The sequence below is a fragment of the Solanum pennellii genome, chromosome 12 (genome assembly GCF_001406875.1).
Source record: "Solanum pennellii chromosome 12, SPENNV200".
Taxonomy (NCBI): Eukaryota; Viridiplantae; Streptophyta; class Magnoliopsida; order Solanales; family Solanaceae; genus Solanum; species Solanum pennellii.
The window spans coordinates 28,261,873-28,282,716 of NC_028648.1; the positions used below are offsets into that span (position 1 = coordinate 28,261,873).

The 20,844-nt window shown below is 29.5% G+C and overlaps 1 protein-coding gene across 1 annotated transcript; it reads right to left on the reverse strand.

The window, feature by feature from the left end:
* Positions 1 to 14,606: 14,606 nt before the first annotated feature.
* Positions 14,607 to 16,778, reverse strand: LOC107005784 (lysine histidine transporter 1-like). Its single transcript, XM_015204441.2, has 6 exons — positions 16,408 to 16,778; positions 15,513 to 16,293; positions 15,331 to 15,436; positions 15,137 to 15,228; positions 14,971 to 15,039; positions 14,607 to 14,892 (listed from the first exon to the last, which is right to left on the reverse strand). The coding sequence occupies exons 1-6, from the start codon at positions 16,587 to 16,589 to the stop codon at positions 14,794 to 14,796; spliced, it is 1,329 nt and encodes a 442-aa protein (XP_015059927.1). The 5' UTR covers positions 16,590 to 16,778; the 3' UTR covers positions 14,607 to 14,793.
* Positions 16,779 to 20,844: the final 4,066 nt, after the last annotated feature.

The window sequence follows — 20,844 nt, forward strand, 5'->3', positions numbered from 1 at the left end:
GGTTCAATACCTTCTTGGATACATAGTGAGGTGGATCAAAGTGAAAATATTATAATGGGAAAGCAACATAGAAAGTCTTTTACAAAAGGGATGTCTTGGAGAGCAAGTGTACTTTTGGAACTAATTGATACCAAAATTTGCGGACCAATAAAGACTCCATCTCTTGGAAGTCAAAGGTACTTTCTAATTGTTGATGATTTTTCAAGAATGACTTGGGTTTATTTCTTGAAAGAAAGTGAGAAGCATTTTCAACATTCAAAGAATTTAAAGCCCTTGTTGAGAAGAAAAAAGGTTGCAACATCAAAATCATTCGTAGAGATAGATGAGGTGAATACACAAGTCAAAAATTTTAAGAATATTCCAAAAATGAAGGCATTCAGAATCAACTTACCGTAGGGTACACTCCTCAACCAAATGGTATTTCCGAAAGAATCAATAGATCAATTATTGAAATGGCCAAAACTATGTTGAATGAGGAAGGGCCGCCAAATTATTTTTAGGCACAAGCAGTACATACAACGGTGTACAGCCTTAACAGGTGCCTTACAAAGGCATTGAAGGACAAGACACAAGTTGAAGCTTTGAGTTGAATGAAACATTCTTTATGTCATTTTGAAATTTTTTGTTGTATTTGTTATGCTCATGTACCTACTGAGGAAAGAACAAAATTGGAAGATAAAAGTCAAAAATATATATTTCTTGGATATAGTGATGTGACAAAAGTCTATAGGCTTCCGATGTCAAAACTAACAAACTTGTTGTTAGAAAAGAAGTCATTTTTGATGAAAAAAATATGGAATCGGAAGAATAAAAAGATAGAGAATATTTTTATCATATCTTTAGATGTGACAAATCAAGAAGAGGATCAGGAAGACGAGAATGGACCTCAAGGGGGAGAATTCCTAAATTCATATGATGACGAACCGCCTCCAAAGGAAAAAAATATTGAGTGACATTTATCAGAGATGTCACTTGGCTAGTATTAAGACAAAATATTATGAAGAGGCAATAAAACATGATGTTTGGAAGAAAGGCATGGAAGAATTAATTTGGAGATTGAAAAAAATAATACTTGGGATCTTGTGGCTATACCCCCCCAAAAAAAAGTTGTAGTCTAAAATGGATTTACAAAGTCAAACTCAATCAAGAAGGAGATATTCAAGCGCACAAAGCAAGGTTGGTTGTTGGAGCCTTCACGCAAAAACCAGATATTGATTGTTATGAAACTTTCTCTCCAGTTGCTCGTCTTTAGATAATTAGAACCATAATTGGTGTTGTTGCACAAAAGAAATGAGAGATATTTCAATTTGATGTTAAAATCTGCATTTCTCAATGAAAAGCAAGATGAAAAGATTTATGTTGAGAAACTTCAAGGATTTTTTGCTCAAGAAGAAGAGGAGATGTATGGGCTAAAAAAACTCTGTGTGCTGAAGCAAGGTCCAAGAGGGTACAATGAAATTGATACATACTTTCTGAAAAATAATTCTCCAAGAAGTAAAAACGAAGCCACTTAGTAAGTGATGAAAGAACATGAAAGCATTATCATTGTTTGTCTCTATGTTGATGATCTGCTCTTTACAGGAAATGATATGAAGATGACGCAAAAATTCAAGCAAGATATGATGAAAACCTATGAAATGAGTGTTCTTAGGTTGCTAAATTATTCTTTGTGCATCAATGTTTCTCATGTGAAAGAAGGAATTCTCATTTCTCAAAAGAAGTACAGTAACAGTTTTCTTCAAACATTCAAAATGATGGATAGCAGGTTCATGGTCATATCATAAGTAGCAAATGAGAAGTTCAAAAAAGTTGATGGAGGAAAGCAAGCTAATAACTCACTTTGCAGGATCTTGATTGAAAATTTCCTATATCTTACTTCAATAAGACCTGAAAATATGTTTGCTTATATTTTATCATCGAAATTCATGCAAAAACAAGACAACTGTATTTTGGAGTTGTAAAGTGTGTTCTACGCTACTTGCAATGAACAATGGATTATGGGATAATGTATAAATTTGGGGGAGATTTGAACTTAATTGGTTATTCTAGTAGTGATTGGGCTGGAAGTATAGATGACATGAAGAGTACTCCTGGTTCTGCTTTCTCATTTGGATCAATATTTGTTCTTGGTTATCAAAAATGCAAAGTGTTGTTGATCAATCTGCTGTTGATGCAGATTATGTCTCAGCAACTAAGGCTACTTCTCAAGCTATTCGGCCTAGGAGAATATTTGAAGAAAGTGGTGAAAAACAAAAGAGAAGGATTGTTTTTTCTTGTTATAACAAATCAACTATTTCAATTGCCGAGAATCAAGTTAACCATGAAAGATCAAAGCATATTTCCATGAAGTATCATCTTATCTGAGAAGCACAAGACAAAGGCGAACACTACAAAAAAAATCTCTAATTGCCACCAAATTTTACTAACAACTTAAGTGAGTTAGTATTCTACCAACAAATTATCAAAAAATTTCTAATCGGATAATATTTTTAAATTAACAACAAAATTCTAACAGATTACTAACATAGATTTTACTAAGTATTTTAGTTGGTAAATACGACGGGGAAAAATGGCGCCAAATTTAGCAACCTCCTATCAATGGATTACCAACAGAAATTTTACTAACGCACACCTTTTGTTGGTAATATTACCAATGAAGTATATATCGGTTGGTAAATATGATAAAAAATTATTTATATAATTTAACATATTATCAATGAATTACTAAGCAAACATTTACCAATGACAAGATTGTGTTGCTAAATTTACCAACCAAATAAAAATGTTTTGATAAATTAGTAACAAAATATAATTTATTGGTAAACTTGCCAACCAATATCAAATTAGTTGGAAATTTTGTCGACGAATAAAGATTGTAGTTAGTAAATTACTAACATCATTAAAATAGTTGCTAATATATCAATCGATCACTAATCCATTTGTAAAATTTACCAACATATTAATTATTAGTTGGTAATATTACATATGAATGTTTAGTTGAACAGTAACTATTACCAACTCTGATAAATTTTATTGGTAAATTATTAATTACTAACTTATATTTTAATAGTTGGTAAATTACCAATTGAAATTAATTTTTTTGGTAAATTAGTGTCTAGTGTTGAGGACTTCATATTTAATTTGTTTCATTAGGTGTTTTAACTTTTAAATTTTAACCAAAACTTGACTTTGTTGAATATTTTTGGTAAACGTGCTCAGATTAGAACTCCGTCAGTGTCATTAGCTTCGAAAGGTCGTTTTTTTATCTAACAAGAAGGTTGGTTCATGTTTTGAGGCTTTCATTTTTGTTTTTGTCGTTATGTATTTTAAATTTTATATTTAGGCCAAAATTTGACTTTGGTCAATATTTTTGTGAACGTGCTCAGATGAGAATTTCGCTAGCGTAATTAACTCCAAAGGTCATTTTATATCTAGTAGGATGATTGATTTGAGTTTTGTGGCTTTCATTTTTACTGTGTGCCGTTAGATGTTTAACATATAAATTTTAGCAAAAATTTGACTTTGGTCAATATATTTGATAACGTACATAGATAATACAGTTAGATGCTAAAAATTATTTTTGATGTAATAAGATAGAGGGTTCGGATTTTGAGGCTTCCTTTTTTTGTATATGTTGTTAGGCATTTTACCTTTTAAGTTTTGGCCAAAATTTCACTTTAGTCAATATTTTTGGTAATCGTGCTCAAACTGAAATTTTGTCACCGCAGTTGCCATATAAGTTCTGTTTTAATCTTATAGGATGGTTGCTTCGGAATTTGAGACTTATTTTTAATTTGTGTCGTTAAGCGTTTAAATTTTTGGATAAAATTTGAATTAGATCTATTTATTTTTTTTGGAAACATGCTCAAATTTGAATTTCGTCAGCGCTGTTAGCTATGGAAGGTCATTTTTCATTTTATAGGATGGCTGGTTTGGATTTTGAGGTTTTATATTCAATTTGTACTGTTAGGCGATTTAACTTTTAATTTTTGGCAAAAATTAGATTTTGCATAGAAATATTTGTAAATGTGCTCTACTGAAAATTTTGTTAGATCAATTATTCAAAAGGTCATTTTTATATCTAACAAGATGGTTGTTTCAGGATTTTATACTTCCATTTTCAGTTTGTGTTGTTAGGCGTTCTAACTTTTGGCCAAAATTTATACTTGGTCAATATTTTTTGTAAACGTGCTCAAATTAAATTTTTTTGATATAATGATATGTGTCATATTGAGATAAGTTGAACTTGTTATCGTATATTTTGCATTGTTTCATTCAAATATGATTTATAAAATTGATTAATATTTTTGAATTTATATTCGTGTTCTTAGATTTTTAAATGCAATAAATTAATAAATATTTTACTAATAATTATTCAGTTAATAATATTTTGAATATATTGTCAATCAATTACTAAGCTAACATTGACTTGAATGATATACTACCAATAAACTAACAATCAATTAGTAAATTTATTAGAAAAATAAATAATCATACTAAAGTATTTTAAATTTATTACAAGCAAGGGTTGTGGTGTAGTGGTAAGTACTTTGCATCTTTAACCAAGAGGTCTTAGGTTTGATTCCCGTTGGGTACATCATCTTTGTTAGGGAGTGCTTTACCACCCAATGTGGGACTTTTCGGTGTGAATCCATATTTAGTCGGCTCCATTTCCGGTACCGAACACTAGGTGGAAAATCAAACAAAAAAATTTAAAAAAAAAGTATTTAAAATTTATCGGCAAATTACCAACACAATTTTTTTGTTACTAAAATTACCAACCAATTACCAATGTATGAATCAAAAAATGAAGAAAAAAATTTACTAACTCCTTTTCAATTCGTTAGTAAAGGTGCTAACGATATACTAACCAAAAAATAGTTGGTAAATTTACCCACACAAATTTCAGGGCCATATTTTAAGATTTTGTAACAACATCTTTGGGTGTTTACCAACTAATTATTGGTTTGTAAGTTTACCAACAAATTAAAATTAGTTGGTAATATTTACCGATAATCTTTTTAGCAACGAATTAATATAAGTTGGCATACGGTTGGTAATTGTTAGATTTAAAAAGGTGTGAATGGAAAATGCAGAGTTGTGACTTTTATGAAGAGTTGTGACTTTTATGAAATATTGCGACTTTTATGAAAAGTTGCGACTTTTATGAAAAGTTGTAATTTTTATGGAAAGTTGTGACTTTTATGAAAGGTGACGACCTTTCTGAAAGATTGTGACTTTTCCAAAGGTTTGTGACCTTTTCGGTAAGGCACAATAAGAACCTTTTCGCACTACCCTTTATTTTCTATAAATTGACGGATTTCCTATCATTTTAATATAAAATTCATGGACTTCTTCTTCAACTACTAAATCTAGTATTCTAAGTGTACTTTACTGCCATTGAGTGGTTCGCTGACACCAGAGTTTTTGGTATCTATACTGGTGATTGAGATCATTTTATCCTGGGAGGTCATATTCCAAATCAAACCTCGGTTACTAGAGGGGAATAATTTCCTTAAGGGGACACTGTGAGTTCAGTGGATTTTTTTTTCTATTGAAAATTTTTCAAATTCTGGTACGTGTTTTATAAATTTTAGATTTGAGAATTAATTTTTGTTCTTCTATTCTTTTGTTCTTCACTCCTTCATTAAACTTGGTAACTTCGTGTTTCTACAAAATTTATTGAAATCAGTAAGATTCTTTAGACACATATTAACAATAATTCTTCTTTAAGAAAAATATTTCGTATGTTTTTTTTAAATCTATTTCTGATTCTAGTTTCGCTACTAGTTTTAATACTTTAGTTGTGAAAATGTTCTTAAACTTTGTTGTCTTACAAAGATGTTTAAAGTTTTGTTCTAAGTTTGTTTGAAATACAAGATGAACAACAATCTTAAGAAAATTAATATACTGTTAGTATTTTTTGTATTCTACTGATTAAGAGAATCTGATCAATGAAAGTAGAAGATAAATGCATTACTTCTCCATAATTCGTTGTCTATTTTAGCAAGGTCGAAGTGAGAATGTAACAGAAAATTTTTATGGTATTCCATTTAAAGATTACCAGGTAACCTTCTTATTAAATTATTTAAGGAGGAAAATAGTTTCTAAGAGTTATCATCTTTGATTTTTTATTTTTTTATTATGTATATCTTTGGAAAAAGATCTGCAAATCATATGTTGTGGAATGAATTTTACTTCGCAAATATTGTTGCTTTTAAAATTCTTTAGTTTTCAAAAATGAGAGATGCATATTTTTGTTTCATAACATAGTATGTCAATATGTTATAGTTGGAAGACTATTTGATAAGAAAAATATTTCTATGTGATAAAGAATATGTGTTATTCTGTTTGGAGAAAAAAAAGACTTTTGTAGTTTTGTACTCCATGAGAAATGTTAATGTGTCTGATTTTTGTGGACTAAAAACTTTTATGGTTTTATACTCTGGATAAATTGGAATATGCAATTGGTTTGAAGAATATGAAAACTTCACATAATAAGTCAGTGTTGTACTTTTTATTTTCTATAAACTTCAATGTAATATAGAAATAAATTGTATAATTTTTTTTGTCCTTATTGTTAGTATTTAAAATACTATATGGTATGTCTATTTATGGCATTGTGTAAACATTTTCAAAGAGAATTGCAGCACTATAATTCTTTCGTAGAATAATGTTTTCAATATTAAAATATGTGAAAAAACTATTCTCAAATACTTGAAAAATATTTTTGAGATCACATTTGAAATGTGGGGGTTATTTGCTTATGATTAGGCTTGGTGTCTAATTTAACTTTGGAGCAAAAGATATGAAATTCAATGATACTTTTGTATTTATTATACCCACAAAATTCATGGAGTATATTTGGTATTGTGGTTGTTGAGTTTCTCTATTACTAGTATATAGTGTGACTAGTATGAAACATCCAAATTATATATATATACTTGTTCAAAATAATTGTGTTCTTTTATGAAAAAAAAATATCACTTAAAATGTTGTGATTTTTCATAAAAAGATATGTCTATTATAATAAAAGTATTTGCATAGACATGAATATTGATGAATAGTCATTTGTTATGCTTTTGTAAAAATAACATTTGGAATATATTGTCTTTATTGAACCCGATGAAACTTTGTTCATGGGTAGTTCTATAACAATCATATTGAAAGTTATGAAAATGTCCTTCTGAAAAGGACATTTGACAATCTAAACAATGTTTGTATCACACAAAATTGTAAGAAATAGGAACAAAATATTAGTGAGGAAAAAGATACCTCGCGAGAGCTTTTCAAACTCAATGTTGTTATTTGTTCTTACTTGCTTGAGTCAATATTTGTGACATGAAAACTTGGGGCATGTCAATTACAAAACCTTGTAAGGAAAACTGATCAAGTTAAAAGTTTTGCCTAACTTTGAGTGCAATAAATAAAAATGTCAAGTTTTTGTGGAATCTAAGTATGTTGAGAATTCTTATAAATCTGTTGAAAGAAATTCTAATCCCTTAGAATTGATTTACACTGACATTTGTGATAGGAAGTTAACACCATCTCATGGTGGGAAAAAGTATTTGTTACTTTTATTGAGAATTGCATTAGAAATGACTATGTCTATTTGCTGAATGGTAAGAATGAAGCAATAGAAATGTCTAGACAATGTAATATTAAGTTGAAAATCAGTGTGAAAAAAATATAAGAAGTGATAAGAATGGAGAGTATAAATCTCATTGTGCAGAAATATGTTTGGAAAGTGGAATATCCATCAAACTACTGCCATATTCACCTCAATCTAATGAAAAATCGAACGTTGAAAGAAATGATGGATGCATTATTTATAAGTTCGGGTTTACATAAAATCTGTGTGGAGGAACTATACTTATTGCAAAAGGGAACAACAAAAAGTTTTATCTTTTTTAGCACGAAAGCGATTTTGTTTGATCAGAATACATCTTTTCATATGAGAAATGGAAAGGAAGGAAATCCAACTTGCAATATTTTAAAGTGTGGGAGTATCTAGTCAAAGTCCAAGATCCTATTTTTAAAAGAATTAAAATAGGACCTATGAATGTGGACTGTAAATTAGACTTGAGAAGTCTAGAGAATGGTCTAAAAGACCTAGGAAATGAAAAGGATAATGTACTTAATAAAGAGATTCAGAGGCTTAGTAAATGTTAAAGGACATTTACTTCCATTGAATATGATTTTGTAACATTTCTTGTGTCTTCTGTGGACTCATTCTTTGGAAAGATGGTGTCAATAAACAATATTGGAAGTTAATTGATCTTCTTCAAGAAAATAAACCCTTGGGTTCAACGTGAATCTTTAGAAGAAAAATAACAGTTGATGAAACTGTTGAAAAATTAAAGCAAGACTTTGTGTCAAAGGCTTTAGACAAAAAAAAACAAGATTTTGATCTTGTAAATATATATATATACTCGTTAGTAATTAGAATCACATCCATTCGGATGCAAAAATTATTAATGTGGTATATGACCTCCAAATTCATCAAATAAATGTGAAAAGAACTTTCTTAAATATAGAATTGGAGGAAAAAATTTACATGGAACAACCCGAGGGTTTTGTGGTTCCTGATAAATAAAAGAAAGTGTGTGAACTTGTTAAGTCACATTATGAGAGCACCCAAACAATGACATAATTTGATCAAACCATGTCGGCAAATGGATTGAAGAATGATGGAAGTGATAAATGTGTTCACATTAACATCATAAGGTCATTGTTTGTTTGTATATTGGTGATATGTTGATCATCAATAGAGACACTAATGACATAAATGATACTAAATGCATGCTATAAAGCAAGTGGAATGAAAATTATTGAAGTTGCTAATGCGATCTTAGATATAAGAACTCGTAGAACTTCATAATGTTTAGCATTTTCACGATCTCATTGCATTGAAAAGGTACTTAACTAGTTCAAATATTTGGATGTCAATATTGTCAAGTCTCCAATAAATGTGAGTTTTGCATTTCAAAAGAGTGAAAACAAAAGTGACTCACAATTGGATTGTGCTAGAGTTTTGGGAAGCATGATGTATATCATATAGTGTGTGCAATCAGATATAGCATTTGTCATTTTAAACTTAGTCGGTTCACAAGTGATCCCAAAAAAATTCATTAGACGATAATAAATAGAGTTTTGGAGTATTTAAAATAATATTTAAATTATGTCTTGCATTATAACAATATCCAACAATATTGAAAGATATAGTGATGCAAATTGAATCATCGGACGAATGAAGTAAAATTCACGAGTGAATATTTATTTACTATTGGTAGAGGAGCAGTCTCTTAGAAATATTTTAAAAGAGACATATATCGCTAACTCTACAATGATCTTTGAGCTAGGTGCTCTAGATAAGGTCGGTGAATAAGTTGAAAGACTCCAAAATTTCTTGATAGATATTCTATTTTGGTCCAAACCATTGGCATTAGTATGCATACACTTTCACAGTCAAGATGCAATAGGTAGGGCATGGAGCATGACGTATAACGGAAAGTCTCGTCATATACGACATAGACATAATATCGTTAGAAAACTACTCTCTAGTGGAATTATCAGAATTGACAATGTAAAGTCAAAGGATAATGTGTCGGATCCACTTACAAAAAGACCTAACTAGAGAGGAAGTTAGAAGATCATCGAAGGGAATGAATTTACGGCTTAGGACAAGTCATCATGGCGGTAACTCTATCTAGTAGACAGGAGATCCCAAGAGCTAGATTCAAAGAGAAAAACAAAGTTGTGAATGATGGTTCGGCATTGTCAACAAATTCAATCCATTCTCATGATGAAGACAATGCTCAGGGACAAGGATACAACATTAAGGCTTGCTAATGAGTTAATAAAGCTTAATGATTTTAATGATTTGCTGAGTTTGGCAGAGTTGACCAAATAGTGTATCTACGCGATAACACGGTTAGGAATCACCTATGTGAGTGTGAAGTGTAAGCCGCTTCATATAAGATGATTGTCAAAAGCCCATCTCTCTATACACTCATGAAACTAGGAGGTGTTCATGGCTAAAACGAACACAACCGTATGAACCATAAACGGTAAAGGATTAATTGTGTGACATATGGTTGTCTAGGTATACACCAAAATTCGACGGTTCAAAGATATCGCCTCTACCGATTGACCGAGTATATCCGACATATGTTCACTACGGAAAGTCCAAGGGGAAACCTACTTATCCAGATGCAATTAATTCTTGCTTGTAAAGTACACACACTTGTCCGTTTCTCTGTCTTCGAGTCATTCCCCATTCATGCGGGGGATTGTTGGGTTTTAAAAAGGTGTGAATGGAAAATAAAGAGTTGTGACTTTTATGAAGAGTTGTGACTTTTATGAAATGTTGCGACTTCTATGAAAAGTTGTGACTTTTATGAAAAGTTGTGAATTTTATGAAAAGTTGTGACTTTTATGAAAGGTGATGACCTTTTTGAAAGATTGTGACTTTTCCAAAAGTTTGTGACCTTTCCAGTAAGGCACAATAAGAACCTTTTCGCACTACCCTTTGTTTTCTATGAATTGAGGGATTTCCTCTTATTTTAATATAGAATTCATGGACTTCTTCTTCAACTACTAAATCTTGTATTCTAAGTGTACTTTATTGCCGTTGAGTGGTTCGCTGACACCGGAGTTTTTGGTATCTATACTCTGGTGATTGAGATCATTTTAACCTGGGAGGTCATATTCCAAATCAAAACTCAGATACTAGAGGGGAATAATTTCCTTAAGGGGACACTGTGAGTTCAGTGGACTGTTTTTTTTCTATTAAAAATTTTCCAAATTCTGGTACGTGTTTTACAAATTTCAGATTTGTGAATTAATTTCAGTTCTTCTATTCTTTTGTTCTTCACTGGTTCATTAAACTTGGTAACTTCGTGTTTCTACAAAGTTTGTTGAAATCAGTAAGATTCTTTAGACACATATTAACAACAATTCTTATTTAAGAAAAAATATTTCGTAATTTTTTAAATTCTGTTTCTGATTCTAGTTTCGCTACTAGTTTTAATTTTCTAGTTGTGAAAATGTTATTAAACTTTGATGTCTTACAAAGATGTTCAAAATTTTGTTCTAAGTATGTTTGAAATACAAGATGAACAACAGTAACTCAATTTGCCAACTGATTTGATCAATTTATCAACGAATTTTTTTGTTGGTAATTGAGGTTCCTTTGTAGTGGAGATTCAGGTGCATTATTGCCAGACAGAGAGAACAACGTGCAGACATCTTCACCTAATCACTTCCTAGAAAGAAATTTTGCTATCTTCAAGAATGCATTGGAGTTGTCAAGAAAATGCATTAACGGGGAGCGTTAAAATTAATGTATTTACAATAATGTTTAGTCTTTCAGAATTGTCTCTTAATTTTTCAAGAAATCCTTTAGGAGTTTGTAATACATGTATTTAGTTATTTTTGTAAGATTTTTTATTTTATATTTTACTACTATAAATAGATATTTAATTAATAATTCTAATTATCTCAAGTGGTCTTAAGTAGTCTGTATAAACTTGAACATTCTCTAAATATAATATTCTGATTCTACGTTTCCTACACAAATAAGGGTATAAGCATTTTATTGTTCAACTTCAACTCCAACTCTTATATATTCTTAAAGGTCATGATCATTTGATGTTAGCATGTGCCATGATTCATTCTAGTACCAAAATAAGTGTTAATTCGGAAAGATTTGTTTCAGAAATTACATTCATATATAAGGATATTTAAGTCTTATTTTATGGCTTCCTTAAATGTTGGGGTTTCCTGTCCACATACTTGTTTGTAAGATTTTTATCCTTTTATACTTGTGCCATCTCCTTGGACCTCACTTATTTCATAGGGAAACTTTCACGTATAGCCTTTTAAAAATAATTAATTAATCTTCGTAGCTATAGTTTGATAATTATAATTTGTAGCTACGTGTTATTTGGAGGAGAAAGGCAAGCGAGACTGGGAGAGAAAGGAGACAGGAGAGAGAGGGGTAAAGAGGGGAGAAAGGTGAATTGTATGTGTATATTGGTTAGATAATTGTATTATTATGCATAATAATTGTATATATGGCAAGAGAGAATTGGAGAGGGAGGAGAGAGGCGAGCGAGACTGGGAAGAGAGGAGAGAGGCGAGCGAGATTGAGAGAGGCGAGCGATAGAGGGCAGAGAGTGGGAGAGTGGTGAATTGTATATGTATATAATTGTATATTATAGATATACATTTATATAAATGAAAAGCGAGATTGGGAGAGGAAGGAAAGAGCAAGCGAGATTGAGAGAGGGAGGAGAGAGGCGAGCGAGAGAGGACAGAGAGTGGGATATAGGTGAATTGTATATGTATATAGGCTAAAAAAGTTGTATATTATGCATATTTATTTGTATATCCTGGCGAATTATACATATACAAACATGACTAATTATACAAACTCGAAGTCAGCCCACGTAATTAATGTATAATGTTAGTCGCGAGTTGTAATTATAGCAAACTATAGCTATAATGAGTAATTAATAGTATAAGTTTGCTTATCCACGTAATTTTTTTTATTTTATTAACACGATTGATTGATAAGTATTCCGTCATAAACTATCAACGCTTCATTTCCAAATTGGTCTATGATAAAACACAATATGAGTGTCCACAAAATTAAAGTCTTTATTTTTCTTTTCACTCTCGTGTTGTTCAGATTCTCCAAAAATATTAATATACGTACTCATGTCAGATCCTCCAAAAACACATTATTTTTTAAGGATCTGATAAACACCTAATAATATTTTTAAAATAGTGTAAGCAACATTTTTTTTTGTCTAACATCTAATTTATTTTCATCTACTTTCAAATGAAGAATGGTATTTACTCGTTTTTAATCTTTCTGTAGAGAAAAAGTCACGAGAATTGTGGGAAAAATTCTAGTGTTGCATTCAATTTTATACTTAAGTAGATTTTGTTAAGCTTTGAATGACATGCTATCAGTGTCATAAATGAGATTCGTAGTAGTAACAATCAATAAACAAGGTCAATTTGATTGTTAAACTAAGGTATAACCAGTGCTGACTCTATGCCTTTGAGAATAAACTTTTCTTTAGGCCTCAAATTTTTATCAAGAATAAATAAATTATGTGTTGAAACTTTTATATAAAAAATGATTATTTATGATAAAAAGTATAATTTTTTAAAATATATATTATTTTATTTATTTTAACATTTTTTGTACTTTGTTAAAAATTAAAAATATTAATAGTGAAAGTGCTGAACAAAGTGAGTTACAATTTTTTTTTAATTTCTTTTTAAATTTGTTTCAACCGTTACTACAAGCATATTAAAATGGGGTATATCAAGTCATCAACTTCTTGCTCCAAATTATATGCTTCAAACTTTTATCTTTATTTAATACTTGCCAATTTATTACTAATTGAATTATGTTAACAATTCATATAATAATTGTCTCTTTCATTCCAATGTTGAGTTGATAAAATCTTAACTAAAACTAATAACTGAAGAAACAATATTAAAATACGAATAATTTTTATCTAAATAATGTAAGAAAAATAATTTTTGAATAAATGCATAAATAAAGTTTGTTTATATTTTAAGCCTCAAATTGAAATTTAGCTTTCGACCCCCAATCACGTCGAGCTTCCTCTCGGTATAATGATCGGATTTTTTCTCATCACTAATGACTTTTTAACGAGCTGATTTATGTCTGGTCGTGAACTTTTTAGGACAGAGCCATAACGTGGTGTCCGAATTTTTTTAATCGTTATTGACCAATTATGACTTGATTAGGACTTTTAGAGATAAAAAAAGAAATGCCTCTAATAAAAGTTATTTTTCTTTTTGTGGATTTTGCTAGTTGATTTCTGTTGAATGTACGAAGATTGGGAAGCCCCAATCTGTCATTTCTTAGAGTCCTTTCACTTTGATCAGTTCTTCATAAAATTGAAACATATGATTTTACGAGAAGCCATTACTTGGATTAGTAAACCTGTCCGCGACTTTGTTTGCTTCCCTAAAGTAGTGCACCATATTAAAACCCGCAAGCTCCTTAAGTTTAATAATTTGATTGACATTATCCATAATTATCCAAGGCGTCGTGTGACAATTGTTGACACTATCCATGAGACTATTCTGTATTTTTATAACTTAAGGATTGAGATGGTTTAGAAACTATTTTGTACTCCCTCTATTCTATATAAAGTGAATTGTTTTAGCTATTTTTGTTCTTCAAAATAAATAGATTTTTTAAAGTTCAAGATGTACGTTTAAAAAAAAAATTCATATTTGATCTTTCATTTATTGAAGTTTTATATTTTATAGGAGATACTTACACTATTTACAATATTATATATTTATGATTTTACAAAGACAATAGTGCAAATTATAATTTAGACCATGTTCTTGAATATTTTTCTTAATATGTATGTGATGCATCACAAATTCAATTAATATTGAGAGGGTATTATTTTAGATTTTTGTGACGAGAGATGATAGTTTTTGACCTTTAAGTGATGATATCATAAAAAGTGTGTATTTAACCAATTTTTGAAGACTTAGTGTCTAAACGAGAGAGCCCTAAAACTAGTAGTATTAGACGGTAGTACTCGTAAACGGAGATATTTTATTTCCAAGTATTATTCACAAAGGTTGTTAAGTATCTATAAAAACATACATTTTTGTTGTTCTAAATGATTATTCAAAAACATAAATGTAACAAACAAAATAGCAAAAGAAAAACAAAAAGATAACTATTTACAGTTACAAGTTTTCAGAAAAAGAAACTACAAATCACTGGTAAAATCGGTAATTCTTCGCTTGTTTGATAAGAGTCCACATTCCTCCGATAGGCGATAAAACAGTTAGCAATACTCCAATTATGATGCAAAACTGAAATTTATTTGGAAAGCACATAGTAAGATTAAAAAAATTAGATAACATGGAATTAAATAATAATATTTTACTCACCCAATTCATCCACCAAGAAAAGCCAAACCTTTTGGGTTTTACTATGATAAGCCAAATGATGCAAGGAAGCTAAATAAGTTGAAAAAAATAAAGAAATTAGTGATTGAGGAGAAGCAATACACAAAAGAAATTCTATATTTATAGAGTATAATTAAATTTAACTTACGTAATATGATGTTGGGGCTAGAGCAAATCCACCAAAGAACCCCATTAGACCACCAAAGAATGGTATGGTCATACCAACGAATAACGTCATTGCTATATATATATACAATAAAAAAAAAAGAAATTAAAGTAGAGTAAATATGACAAATTGATGCATGATGATGCAGGCTTTATGGAAAATGTAATTGCACTTACCAACATATGTTGTACGAACTGCGAAGCGAAGAAAAGTGGAAGGTTTTAGTTTGATAGATTTGACGGCATATGTTTCTATCATGTCAAACATAGGCATTGCGAAAACCTGGAAGCAATATATATAATTATAAGTTTATGAATGAATAAGAATGAATGAATGTTTTAGGTATATGTATATGTACCTGATAACTTCCAATAACATGGACGACAACAAACATGTTAGCAGCAGCAACAAGCCACATAGGTTTTTCGAGTGAAAGCAAGATGTTATCCTCAACTTGATTACCAAAGGCCCAATAGCCAATAAAAGCGACAGGGAGGTAACAAATAGCAACGATGAGATAAGCGACCCATACACCCTTCCACATAGGACCTTTGGAGGGTTTTTCTGGTGTTGATGGAATAGTAGCTTGAATCTCAAGAACAACATTATGGCCAGCATACGCAAAAGCAACATCACCAAGTGCACTCAAAAACATGAATACATTATCACTTGTCTTTTCACCCCTAAGTTCATAGCTCACTACCCTACCTTCAATACCTCTACCTACAGATGCTGCCCAAGCAACAGTCGAATATGTCAACGACATCACTGCAGCAGCCAAGGACACAAATGATATAGAATTGAAATTTGGTAAGTGAGAAAGAACAAAGTGGACTGACGAAAAAATGATGATGAAGTAGGTAAGTTTTATTGGTTGACAATCAGGACAAACTGTTTCATGAAATTTCTTTAATGACTTGCCACCTGTAACCATGTATATTATGCATGAACTTACGTCCACCACTATTTGTTGGGGTACAACTACCCAAAGACCAAGCTTCTCACCAAATGCATGTTGACCTAGCTCGTGGTATCTATCAAATCTTTTTCCTGGTACCATTTCATGCATCTCTACCATTTGCCATATTGTGTAAAATGTTATTGCCCAAGACATTAACATTACTACCACTCCGGCGCCCCTGAATGCAACAAATCAAAAATAATAATTATTATTATTTAATATTTAAAACATCGTAATTTACGACCAACCAAATAAGTATGATGTGGGAATTAAAGTAAAAAAACATATATACCATCCCATCTCAGACATGGCATATGGAAGACTCAGAACACCAGCACCAACCATGGCAGTAACATTATGAAAAGTAGAGTACCACCATTTCGCATTTCGATCCGATGTGATAGGAAGCCATGCATCTATGGCTTTCTCCTCCTCGGTTCTCGTATCTATTTCTTTCTCATTACCATGAGCCATTTTTAACTTTCTTTTTTATACAACAAAATAACAGATTTATTTTATTTTTTCTTTTTTAAGTTTTGTTGAGGGAACCAACAATAATTACAAGTTAAATAGGGAAGAAAGAAGGACTCAATTTTTTAATATGTCAGAGTCCTCGATTTTAACCCTAGGAATGAAGAAGCATTTAGTTCCCTCACGGTATGCGCTTATGTAAACTTCTCTTATATATACTTTAAAGACCCTGAAATGACGATTTTGATTACAGGCTATCCATCAATAGCTCTGTCTCTCCATACAACTGTTACGTCCAAAAATATTATAATTACCACAAAAATATTTAAACCATAAAAAATAGGCCAAAAAATAAGGGTTTTCGAAATGTGTGTTGAAAAATATTTCGCAAACTCAACCAAATATATTTTTAGTGCTTCTTTATTTATTTATCATTGTTAAATTTATTTTACCAAAACAATTCTTTAGCTTCTTTATTTATTAGCACTGTAGCATACAAAATTATAACGTTTAATGTACATAAACTTTCTGATTCTTATTTATTCCCTCAAACAAATTTAAACAATTCGTATTTGCTTGTTTAATACCTAAATTATGTATTTTGTTTATTACTTTCATGAATTGTAGTAACATTTTTTTATCGAAACGCTCAGTTACGAGTAGTATTGAGGTGACCTTAGTCTGTTGGAATAATAATTAAGCATGACAAATATTTTTTCAATTTTAGGGAAAATTATACAAGTTATTTTTGTTTGACAGAGATGAATTTATTTTAGTATGCTATAGTAGAAATGTGAGGTATCAGACAGTTTTTGTCTTTAAAATTGCATTGGAGGGTATTGTGAACACTTAACAAATGGATGCAACGTGGCTTTACCTTGGAATTGAACACTTTAATGTTTTTCTCGCCACATATCCTATACGTACTTGGGAGAATGAATTATATATAGGTGACAAAAAAGTTTTGAAATTTAAAAAGAGTGAACCTAATTTAGTTATTAAGTATAAGTGACAAATTTTTAATCAATTTTCAAAAAGAGTTAAATAGGTGCTCAAGTTTTTATTTTTCACTTTCACCCAAATTTAATTAAAATCCTAATTTCTAAATAGAAAGATCCTCAAATCAGCTTTTTCTTTCCGATGCCCCTTTTTTCACATTTTTTTTCTTCAAATCTTCATCACTAGGCTCTTCTTGTTCTTGTTTTTGTTCTTCTATTGGTGTTGCAACTTATTGTACATTTCTTATTTGAAGAAGTTGAGAAGGGAGAATCTCAAATTTTAATTTAACGTATGATTTGAAAAGGTCTTAAACTTTAGAAATTACTTTTTAACTGATAATCTTCAATCATTTAACAAGTTATTATTGTTTGGATGTATTATTCATTTACAATTTTGATTTTTGTGCTATTGTTCTTGCCACTGATAAAAATTTCACCAACTGATATGATCGTTTCAGTAATTTACAACAATTGCTAAATGATGTTGAATAATTGCCGCAATTACTATATCTATTTCAGCAGTTGCTGAATAACTTACAACAATTGTGATATTTTAATAAAATTTTTGTTATGATTAATTTTTTTAGTTCTAACTTAAAATATTTTTAGGTATCTTCAAAATCATTAATGGGAGATAGAATAGTAGTACCAGTTGATTATAATAGTTAATGAGTCGAGTCCAACAATCGTTATATTTGGCTTTGGAAGAGTAAAAAATGTTTCGTGACAATTGCGATAATTGTACATCGAGATATTGCATATAATATCTCGATGCACAATTATCAACTTAGTTTAAGTACTTATTTGGAAGATAAACCTAGAGGTGTTTTAAGGATTTACATGGTTGAAAGATTGGTGGAGAATCATAATTTATGTGATGACCAATTACAAGTGTTGAAAGATGAATGTGGTAGGATGAATATGAATATTCCGAATGAATGAACTTGTTGTAGAAAAGTTCAACAACAGCTATAAAAAGTATAATAACTTCCATACTTGTTTTAGAAATTTGAACAATCATTGTAAAATAATACAACAACTCGTTTAATTATTGTAGAGAATTGTAGCGATATAATTGCTATGAAAAGTACAATAATTTACTTATTTATTGTAGCATATTCAAAAAAAAATACTAGTTATTTTAGATTTTCTTTTAAAATTAGTCAAAACTATCCTATTTATAATGGAATATGATTAATATAACTAATTAACAATTAATTTTCAATTAAAATTGATTACATGTGAAATTACTTAATTGATCATCTAGTATCTCAAATAACTATCTCATTAAACAAGATTACTATCTAATTTAAATTTTATTTTAAAATTCTATCAACACTATTCTATTTATCATTAAATATGAGTGATCAATAAACAATCAATTACTCATTATAAATTGATTAAATCTGAAATTGTAATGGAATTGATCGTGTGGCATCTCAAATAACTATCTCATTATACAAGATCACTATCTAACGAAAAATTTATCTTTGAATTAAATCAACACTTTTCTACTTATCATAACTATGAGTGTTACAACCAATAAACAATCATTTACTCATTATAATTTGATTACATGTGAAATTGTAATGGAATCGATTGTCTAATATTTCAAATAACTATCTAATTATACAAGATCACTATCCAACATAAAATTTATTTTTAAATTAAAGCAACACTACTCTTTTTATCATTAAATATGAGTGTTACAAGCAATAAACAATCAATTAGCCAATTAATCTGTTTACTTGTTATAGAAAAGTTTAGCAATTGTTATATAAAGTACAACAACTTTCTTACTTGTTGTAGAAAGTTCAGCAGCTGCTATGAAAACTACAATAATTTTTGTACTTATTGTAGAAATTTATGCAATTGTTGTAAAATAATACAACAATCCCATTAATTATTGTAGATAATTATAGCAATTGCTACAAAAAGTACAACAATTTGCTTAATTGTTGTAGAGAATTTTAGCAGTTGTTATAATCAAATATAAAAACTCGTTTAATTGTTGTAGAGAATGTCAACAATGGGATGAGTCAAATCCTTACCTTCAACTAGTTCAATAACAATATCACTGTGTTTTTTATTGCTGTAGACACATAATTTTTGACCAAACATAAGGTTTTATACTATTTTTTATTCCTTAAATATTTCTTTTATGTTTAAGTTAGATATTTTAGTTTTATCTTATTTTTATTAAGTTATTTTTATATATTCGGAAACAACAAAAATAGAATCATCTTTTAAGAAAAAAATTAAATTGTTAAAAAAATAAATGAAAAGTTACAAAAATATATTTTCTTATAATTTAAATGTAATAAATAAACTAGTGTTTCTTAATTATATTTTTAATTATCCATTTAGTTTTTTTTAATTGGTTCTAGAAAATTAATGTTTATTATTTATAATTTTGATATATTTAAATTATAAGAATATTATTCATTATCATCACATCTACCCACAACCCCACTATCACTTTCCACGCTCTCACATGATCCTATCCACTCACCCTCACACTCACATACACTCCTACACACTATATATATAAACACACACAAACAAAAAGAAAAAAAAAGGTAAAAATTCATCAAAAACACATGAAAAAAAGAAAGAGAGGATTAGAATCACTCCCAAATCAGAAAATTTTCAGCAATAAAGAAAAATAAAAAATACACCAACACACAACAAAAGAAACAGAAAGAAAAAGAAGGAAAAACAAAACGCACATTCATATAAAAAAAATTGTGAATGTTCTAGTCGAAGTTCCATCCAAATTTTGTGGTATTCAACTTTTTCTTGTCTTTTTTAACTATTCATTGAATTTGATGTAATTTTATGACAAGTTTTCTTATATTTCATTTTATTTATTAATTTAATTGAAATAATTAATTTGTTAGTATTGTATCCCTATTTTATGAATGTGGCTTGCATTGATTGATGATTTTTTAATTTATTTTTATTTTTTTGTGATCTTTTAAAAACAAATGGACCGTAACATTATTCTTGTCTTGATTTAGATAATAATGATAAAGTACATATGATTAGACTAAAAATAAATAAATAAATAAATTATTATTATGTCGTTCTAACAAACAAAAATGAGATTTATTTTTAACAATGTGTTATTTTTTGTTTGAGTAGAAAGTATATACTTAATATTGATATTAATTATACGAGAGTAAACAAAATATTGAAATACAAAATAAAAAGATATGAATATGATCCGAAATTTTATCCTAGAATTTGAGTACTATATT

Excerpts from the sequence above, each read along its gene's own strand:
- LOC107005784 (XM_015204441.2), bottom strand. The coding sequence starts at position 16,589 with ATGGCTCATGGTAATGAGAAAGAAATAGATACGAGAACCGAGGAGGAG. Across the intron at positions 15,229-15,330 it reads AGTTCGTACAACATATGTTG|CAATGACGTTATTCGTTGGT; the intron begins GTAAGTGCAATT and ends ATATATATATAG. Across the intron at positions 15,040-15,136 it reads TAGCCCCAACATCATATTAC|CTTCCTTGCATCATTTGGCT; the intron begins GTAAGTTAAATT and ends CAACTTATTTAG.